This window comes from Epinephelus lanceolatus, chromosome 9 (assembly GCF_041903045.1).
Source record: "Epinephelus lanceolatus isolate andai-2023 chromosome 9, ASM4190304v1, whole genome shotgun sequence".
Lineage (NCBI taxonomy): Eukaryota > Metazoa > Chordata > Actinopteri > Perciformes > Serranidae > Epinephelus > Epinephelus lanceolatus.
Window position 1 is genome coordinate 33,394,446 of NC_135742.1, and position 9,219 is coordinate 33,403,664.

At 44.0% G+C, this 9,219-nt stretch overlaps 1 protein-coding gene across 5 annotated transcripts in view; it reads left to right on the top strand.

Annotated features, from left to right (window-relative positions):
• The window catches only part of ep400 (E1A binding protein p400), a 34,579-nt gene extending 26,157 nt beyond the window's left edge, over positions 1-8,422 (top strand). For all 5 annotated transcript variants that reach the window (XM_033619051.2, XM_078170877.1, XM_033619048.2 and 2 more), the window contains 16 exons: positions 64-237; positions 331-378; positions 487-623; positions 832-888; positions 985-1,063; positions 1,547-1,720; positions 1,822-1,867; positions 1,948-2,054; positions 2,246-2,447; positions 2,540-2,691; positions 2,909-3,154; positions 3,404-3,572; positions 3,915-4,069; positions 5,877-6,041; positions 6,143-6,220; positions 7,320-8,422. In XM_033619051.2, coding sequence (XP_033474942.2) covers positions 64-237; positions 331-378; positions 487-623; positions 832-888; positions 985-1,063; positions 1,547-1,720; positions 1,822-1,867; positions 1,948-2,054; positions 2,246-2,447; positions 2,540-2,691; positions 2,909-3,154; positions 3,404-3,572; positions 3,915-4,069; positions 5,877-6,041; positions 6,143-6,220; positions 7,320-7,634 — 2,304 coding nt within the window. In that variant the 3' untranslated portion in view covers positions 7,635-8,422. The remainder of the gene's footprint in view (positions 1-63; positions 238-330; positions 379-486; positions 624-831; positions 889-984; positions 1,064-1,546; positions 1,721-1,821; positions 1,868-1,947; positions 2,055-2,245; positions 2,448-2,539; positions 2,692-2,908; positions 3,155-3,403; positions 3,573-3,914; positions 4,070-5,876; positions 6,042-6,142; positions 6,221-7,319) is intronic.
• Positions 8,423-9,219: the final 797 nt, after the last annotated feature.

Consider the following 9,219-nt stretch of genomic DNA (forward strand, 5'->3'; position numbering starts at 1 on the left):
TACGTAATAAAACAAGTTATACTATGTGTGCTTTCAATGTCCAAATATCACTGTGTCTGACAGGCTGTAAAGCAGCTGCTGGAGTTGCCTCTGAACCTGACAATCGTGTCTCCTGCCCACACTCCTAACTGGGATCTGGTGAGCGATGTGGTGAACTCATGCAGCCGCATCTACCGATCGCCCAAACAGTGTCGCAACCGCTATGAGAATGTCATCATTCCCAGAGAAGAGGGCAAGGTAATAGAGAAGGAGAGAGAGAAGGCAGAGTCACACTACTTGGCTTACTCACTTTATACTTGTTTGTCTAAATCATGTCTAACTTTACTGCAGCTGGTGTATGAGGCAAACCCCAAGAAGAAAACCAAGAGCATATACAAGGTACACTATCCTGGCCTTTGTATTTGATAAATGTTTCTTTTCTCTCGAATTCCCGGCCTAACTATTGTTTTTTGTTTTTCTTTGTACCATGTCTTTGTACTCACTCAGTCTAAGAACAGCCGCCCTCTAAGGACCTGTCAGATCTACACACAGGATGACAATGCCACTCACATTCAGCTCTACAACAGCCGCTTTGAACTCATGAAGATCATCGCTAGCAAGAGAAGTCCACCAATCAAACCACTGTAAGTACTGATGAATCTCTGTTTACAATGAATGCAGAAGTCTCACCACGGAGCTAACACCAAAGCAGGAGATTAACAAAACTGAAAACAAGCTTTTCATGACAGGCTTTCATTTCAGGAAATTCATGCAGTTTTTGTCTATCTCAAGAAAATCAGGTTCAGATGCTACATTCCCTTAATAAATTAATTGAATTTATACTACTTACAGGCTTGGCATGAATCCATTCCAGAAGAATCCCAAACATGCCTCGGTTTTGGCAGAAAGGTGTGTTTAGTTGCCATTTTTATACTTTTAATATCTATTCCTCAAATCTGATAAAAAAAATATACATATAAATTTAAAAAAAATTCTCTTCTTCAGCGGGATCAGCTATGACAAGCCCCTGCCTCCCATTCAGGTGGCATCTCAACGTGCTGAAAGGATTGCCAAGGAGAAAAAGGTGATTGTTGGCAATGTAATTGTTGACGTTTAGCATGAATCATGAGCGCCCACTTTGTGTTTCATCCCTGTCAGATCCAAGTGGCGCTCTTTTTCATCTTCATTGACATGTTTGCATTGTTGTTGTCACAAAACTGGAATATCTAACTTTGAAACAGTGCCTTGAAAAATATCGATATTCAATACTATTTTCTTTACCATGGACAAAAATAGACATTGGGGGCATACCATTTTAATTTCATCAAAGTATTAAATGTAACAAGGCTATAGCATGACAACAACTTTGCTTTTCTTGGTAAGTAGCAGAGAACAGCAGAATGACTGGTAAATATTAACTATAACAGAGCGAGAAAGAGTTCCTGGTACTGGTGTAATGGTACTGTAGAAAACAAGTATTTAAATGCTTGATATGTTTTAATAAATCGATCTTTTTGACAACGCTAGTTTTCATTTTTGATTGACTTTGCATTGTGTGTGTTTGCAGGCCCTTGCAGAGCAGCAGAAGGCTCAGCAGTTGGCCCAGCAGCAGGCTGGAGCTCCCCAGGCCCAGGCTGCACCAGGCCAGGCCCAGACTCCCGCCGCTGGCCAAGCCCAGGCTCAGGTCCCTCAGGCTGCCACAGTGGCCGGAGCTGCTGCTGTGCCTAATGCAGCTGTTCTGGTGAGAATCAAAACATCCAGTATTCTTCTACATACAGTGAGATCCAAAACAAGCCACTTTACCCAATGAAGGCCTTTACTCATACATTTCATGTTTTTCAGGCTGGAGCCATAAAAAATGCCACTGTGGGCACAACCATCCAGGCTGGTACGCTGACACACATATGGTCCACATTACAGAGCGGTTGGTGTTCCAGTAGTTAATTCATTTCTGTTTGTTTCTTCCAGCCACTGTAGGGGGGAATGTGATTGTGAACACAGTCGCTGGAGTTCCTCCAAGTCCCTTCCAGGCCAACAAACGCCTGGCATCTCCAGTCATACCAGGCACCCTGTCTGTGAGTCATGTTCATTTATCACTGCTGCTCTGGCTTAATGCAGCCACCTACTTATTTACAGGAATTCGTGACGCAAACAGCCCTTGTATTGGCATTAAGCAGAATCCACACCCACCCTGTAGACAGAATGACCACTTAAAGTGTTGGAGCCTTTCCTCATTGTGTTGCTGTTTTTGTTGTTGTTCATCCAGCCTGCTAATGCAGCTGGAGCCCAGGTTGTCCACGCACAACAGAGAGCTGTCACTGCCGCCGCTGCCCCTGCCGAGGTGGTCGCCATAGCTACGGGTCAGGGTGTACGAGCCGTTACCCCAGTGACAGCATCTGCAGTAGTTTCTACCACTCTAAGCCCAGTGCAGTCGCAGACTCGCTCACTAGTCACTCAAGTCACACCAGGTACTCCACTGCCCACAGGCCTTTCTCTGACAAGACATCCCTCAAGTACCTGTTACTGTCTCACAGATCTGACCTGTCTGTCCTCCATCCAGCCACAGGTATGCAGCTGCCACAAGGAAAGCCTCTCACCCCGGCCCATCTGCAGATGCTCCGACAACAACAGCTACAACAGCACCAGCAGCAGCAGCAACAACAGCAACAGCAGGCTGCTTCCCCACAGATCAAGGCTGTAGGCAAACCCCAGGTACACCACCAGTGTATTTACACTTCTAGGAATGTGAATCAATGTTTGGGAATTTCAAAATAAAGGCATATCTTAAAGATAAAGACAAGAATGACGTTTTCACTTTGCATCAATGATATTGGATCGTTGATATGAATCAATAAATCCACCCAGATCAATAGATCATCACACCTTTAATAGTTAGCTCATCTTTATCTTGCAATCTGTGTGTTTACAGGAGTTGTTAAAGATGCACAAGCATAAGTTGCAGCTGCAGCAGCAACAGCAGCAGCAGCAGCAGGTAGCTGCAGCAGTGGCTGCAGCAGCAGCCCAGGGCCAACAGGCTGCAGGGGCCCAGCAAGCCACCCAGGTGCAGCCTGCACAGGCTGCCCAGGCCAATCCCCAGCTAACAGCTGTGGCAGCACCCAGACCTGGAGCTGTGCTGACCGGCACCACTGTTGCCAACCTGCAGGTGGCCAGACTGGTAAGACTGTGAAAAGGATTTTACATAAATACAAAATGTACAACATGCAGAAGAACTTGTTAAAGTATTTGAGAAATGTACTGCACTACTATCGGACCTGTATGAACCATATGAATCAAAAGACAAGATGGATTGTATTATTAACAGTCTACATACAGAAATTGTAAGTTGTTGCTGTCTAACAACATCAGAGGAAATGAGAAAGTGGTGTGTTTACAACACTGTATTTTTTCGTGTTTCCTTCCCCAGACTCGAGTGCCTACTCAAGGTCAGATTCAGGCACAGGCAGGACAAACGGCCCAGGTGACCCTCACCAAGCCTCCTGTGGTGCCAGCTGTTGTCTCATCAGCTGGTGTCACTACACTGCCAGTCACTGTAGCAGGCATTAGTGTGGCTATCGGTCAGGCCCAGAAAACAGGTGTGTTAAAAGTCTTATTGGATCTCTATGACTTCATTGTCGCTCCTCATGTCCATACAGGCTTTACAAACCAGTTAATGTTCAAAGTTATGAGCAATTTTTTAAATTATATTTTGCTATTGTTTCAATCATATTCTTAATATAATATATAATATACAATATAATACACCCATGATTGAAATCCAAATCGAAAAAGGCAGCAGTATTTGTTGTTTATTGGGTCTGCATTGTTTGTGATGGATGTCCTTTCATGTGACATCCTGTTGTGCTATTGTTATTATTGTCACAAACCTCTGATTCGTCCTACAGTTTCAATATGTTATTCTTTCTCCTCTCTGTCAGGTGGGCCTGTGCTGACGCCGTCCTTCCCCCAGATGCAGGTCCAGCAGCTGCTTCAGATGAAGAAGCAGCAGCAGGCGGCAGCAGTTCAGGCGGCGGCCGCAGCTCAGCAGAAGGCAGGGCAGCCACAGCAAGGACAGGCCACTGTGCAGCAGAAGGTAAACACACGTGGACTTTCACATGTTCACAACTGATCATTTGTTTGTCTCTTACCACAAATAAGCTTCAAGTACAGCATATAAACAGATTTTTTACCACTCTGGTACACTCTTTGTTAAGTATACAGTGGTGGAAAAAAGTTTTCGGACACCCCATGCATTTGTGAAATATTGCATTAAGAATCACTCTTAGGTCTTCAAGTGCAATTTCTTTTAGTACAGTCACAGCCAAAATACTAAATAAATCCTAAAAAAGCCATTAAAAATTTAAAATTGGTTGGTTCCATAATAATACATAAGAAATTTTGAGTATTGGGTCATTTTGGTACCAGTGATGAAGGTTGTTCTTTTTATTAAAAGACACAATTTTTGTTGCCAAGCTTCATGTCTACATAAAGCCAGCACATTTGAAAGTTCTTCAGACACAAAAATGGCTAAAACAAGGAACCTAACGCAGGAAACACGCCTGAAGATAAAGATTCTCAGCCAGGTAGGGTACAGCTGCCGCCAGATAGCCAGGAAGTGCAGATGCAGTCCTTCAGCAGTTGGATACATTCTGCAGAAATACAGACGAACCAACAGCTTGGAAGACAAACCAAGATCTGGGCGTCCAAGGGTTTCTTCAGCAAGAAATGACCGCATCCTGATCCGCATGTGCAGGCAAAACCGCCGAATGACATCACAGGAGCTTCAGCAGCAGTGGTCAAACCAAACTGGTGTCCAGCGTTCCACCCGCACTGTACGTGGCCGACTTTTAGATCATGGCTTAAGGTCCTACAAGGCTATCAAGAAGCCCCTGATCAATGAGAGACAGAGGTTAGCCCGGCGTCGTTGGGCCCAGGCACACAAGAACTGGACAGCCAGGAAGTGGAAGAAGATTTTGTGGTCAGATGAGTCCAGTTTCCAGCTTTATCTTCCTCCTACTAATGTGAGGGTACGCAGAAGGCCAGGCGAAGCATTATCTCCAGCATGTACAGTACCTACTGTCAAGCATGGCATGGTGGAGGCAGTATCATGGTTTGGGGATGCATGAGCGCTGCTGGTGTTGGTCATCTCACTGTCTGTGATGGCACATTGAACTCTACCAAGTATTGTACCATTCTCAAAACCCACATGCTCCCTTCTGCGCGTGCACTGTTCCGTCGAGGTAAAAACTGGATGTTTCAACAAGATAATGCCCCTTGCCACACTTCCAAGGCCAGTAGAACTTGGCTGCAGGAGCACAGTATCCAGGTCTTAGAGTGGTCAGCTCAATCCCTGGACATGAGCCCCATTGAAAATCTGTGGTGGATTATCAAAAGGTCTGTTTCAAAGCATAAACCAAAGAATTGAGAAGAATTAAAAGCAGTAATTCAAGAAGAATGGGACAAGATTACCCCTCAACAGTGTGAAAGGCTCATGGGGAACATGCCAGCCAGGATTAGAGTTCTACTACGTGCCAATGGCAGGACTACTAAATATTAATTTGATGATGTGATGGTTTATTTATTTTTTGTTCAGTTTTGAACACATACCAACAATGTTGAGAACTGACATATTGAAACTGTCAAGAATTTAGTTTTGTTAGTTTTTCTTGTAAACAATAAACAAAAAAATATAATTTGTATTTGTTTGTATCTGTCTAATGCAGCCACACCTTTTGAAACACAAAAAAGATTTTTCCACAAATATTTCATGATAATATTTGAGATTGTGTAAAATTTTAAGGGTGTCCAAAAACCTTTTTCCACCACTGTATTAGTTCAGTATGTATCGGTTATAAAGATGAAGTGATCGGAGTTAACTGCAGTATTGTTATTTCTCTTAGATTGGTACCCAGCAGGTTACAGTGCAAGCAGCCCAGGCAGCCCAGCAACCGCAGCAGAAGGTGACCTATGCTACCACCACCCAACTCCAACCAGGCATTAAGACCCAGTTCTTTACAACATCTATCGCCCAGGCTCAGAAACCCACTGGAGCCCAACAAATCCAGGTACATCATCAGTGGCAGTCAGCACCGCACAATAAATATTTGCAGATAAACAGTGGGTTTGTGTGTTGATATGAGATTTTCTTGTTTACTTTTCCTATCAGGTGGCTAAGCTCCCGCAAATAGTGCAGCAGCAACCCACTGTGGCTAATATTCAACAAATCGTGTCTTCTCCTCAGCAGGTAAGGGTTTCAGGCTGAGCATTGCTCCTAAACGTAACCTCTGTATGGCAGTGGGCTAAGAATTATAGTTTTAATCAGAATTTTAACTAGATGCTGCCTTTATGTCACGTTATATGCATTTATATTTTTATAGTTAGTTTCAAAGGCTAAAACTTAAGCCTCATTTTCACTGTATGGTTCGGCTCAACTTCACTCCGCTTGACTCACTTTTGGTACCAGGTATTTTCTCAGTGTCATTTATTTAACTGCAGACAGTATGCGGTCAGTGTAGGCAGGACTTTTAGCTGACAGTCAGAGCAACGCACCATGAAAATGCCATGCATTCCCTGTCAATGCAACACAAATACTCATTGCATGACAAAGATTTGCAGGCTGCCATTATTAAAATCTGGGTCAAGTTAATTTAAAAAATTGCGTTCACTATTGACCTTAGCTTGGTGGTTTAAAAATGGTCGGTTTGTACAGGATGTCCTGTGTAACGCCAGTGAGGATTCTCTCTGACCTGAGTGGTCTGCAGTGTTTTAACCAGTAGGCGTGGGGTGATGAGAGGGGACATAACTTGTTAGCAAAATTACCAAAATTCGTCCCCCTAGTTAACCTGCCAGCCCTGGGATCCAAACCCATACCTGCAACAGATATTCATTCATTCATTATCCATAACTGCTTATCCTGTTTTGGGAGGGCTGGAGCCTATCCCAGCTGACAGTGGGTGAGAGGTGGTTAGACTATCACAGCGCTGACATATAGTCACCAGCTAAACTAACCTGCATGTCTTTGGACTGTGGGAGGAATCTGGAGAACCCGGCGAAAAGCCACACTGACATAGGTAGAACATGTAAACCCCACACCGAAGGGCCCCAGGTGGTTGGGCCAGGGTTCTGGGTTTAACCCCTCTTGCCCTGAGGCAACAGCGCCAACCACTCAATCACCAACAAGCAGTTCAGAGCCAGTTTGTTTTCTAATTTGTTCTGAGACAGAAGATGTTTAAAAGCGGCAATGCTAAGCGTTACCACAAGTGTAGTGTAGTGCAGTGTAGTGGATCACATCAAAGCTCTGAAACAGGACAGATAAATGTTTGATTAACATTGTTCCTCTTCAGATCCAGGCCCAGACTGTGACTCTGACCCAGGCAGCCACGTCCGCTCCTGCTCAGGTGCAGATGATTCCGGCTGGGACGGCGACGGCCCAGGTAGTCCAGCAGAAGATCATCCAGCAGCAGGTGGTGACTGCAGCCACGTCACCCCAGATCCAGACGCCTCCTCCACACAGCCCCGCCCAGCAGCCTGCGGCGCCCTCCTCAGCCGAGTCCCCGGTGCAGCAGCCCGCTCAGTCCCAACAGACCACAAAGGGTCAAGCTCGCCAGGGTGGCATCAGGGCCAAAACTCCTGCCAAGCCCAGCGGAGGAAGCAGCTAGGAGACATACACTAATGAAACTGAATTCACCAGGTGTTTTCCTGCAGTACAGATGTGACAGTACTGAAGCGTTTTTATGGATCCCACAGCAGCTAATGCCGCACCAAGCCTTTACCTCACCCCAACCATCTCTAACCTTAAACTGCTAACTGTGTTCAAAATGATCATTTCAGAGCTCATACCTTAATATTTTGGCACAGCACTGCTGCCCATAACTCTGGTGGGATCCATAATTTAGCTGTACTGAGTCAACATTGTTACTTCTATTCATAATTTTGTGTCATAAAATGTGGAATGTGTCTTGACATTACCACAACTAAAAATTCCCCCCACAACTACTGCCCAGTGAATCAAACAGAGACAACGCTCATGCCTTCAAATGATGATTATATTTCTGGAGATAGCTGAGGCTTGTGGGTAACTCTGCATTGAGAATTGAGCTGTCCATTAGAATAAGTGTATTCATAAATAGTCCCTTTTATGTCTAATTCCCTTGTTGTCTATAGATACTGAATGGAGAAGAATGCACGTTCCTTTAGTCATTTGTTTTTTATTGCAGCAAATACACTGTAAACATGTACTTTAGTATTTTGTGTTTTCTCATAAATTGTCTTTTTTTATTGATGTCAAGGAAAAAAAAAAATGTAAATATCAATGAAAAACATTTGTACTTGTAAAGTAGTCGTGTTTTCATTGGGTTTTTTCAGCCTAATTGTAATAAAGTGTTTTGTTTTTATACACAAATTCATCTTTTTTCCTTTCCTTTTTTTTCATTAAATCCGTTGTAAGTACTTGGAAATCTGGTGAATTCTTATAACACACTTCCTGTTTCGCTACAGCACCTGGAATCCTGTGTTTTTCTGCCTAATATTTATGGCCTTAACAATGAGACAGGACTTTATTGGTTCTTACAAAATCTAGTGGTGCTGCATTAATAGCTATTCCTTTTTCTTTTAATCACACATTCATTAAAAAAAGGTCCTGGAGGCAGGTAGGATCTGGACCAGCAGGTTCCAGTTGGACCAAAACGCCTGACAGGACAGAAATTAGAGTCAAAGGCTGCTGTAAAGTAAAGTTTTGGTTCGGCATGCAGCTGATCTTGCATCTTCAGCATCTTGCCTCTCCACAGTCTACGGGAGGCATTGGAAATGAGAAAGCCCTTCTCAGCATGTCTGCTCGGCCTGGCCGGCTGCTGACTCTGGCAGATATGTCAGCTGAGTAAGTCAGATACAAGGGCAAAAGAGCCAAGGATTAACCCAGCCAACTAACACTTAGTGTTGTCTTCTAGTCATGCCCCTTGCAAACTCACTTTCTAAATCAGAAAAAAATAAAACATCTCTGATAAAAATGCACACAAAATAAAAATCTACTTGCTTGCAACAGGAAGAGGATGCAGATTTGTAATATTCCACACGAGGGTACTGTTGCATCAGTATCACCCTGCACCCTCACTCAAGAAGGCCCTCTACTACACTGGATTTTCCAACTCATTGAAATTTCCCATCTGCTCTTTAGTTGATACCCTACGTCTCTTCTCCTCACTGGCACTCGGTGGCCAGTCCACATTCACCACTAAACAAGTGAGA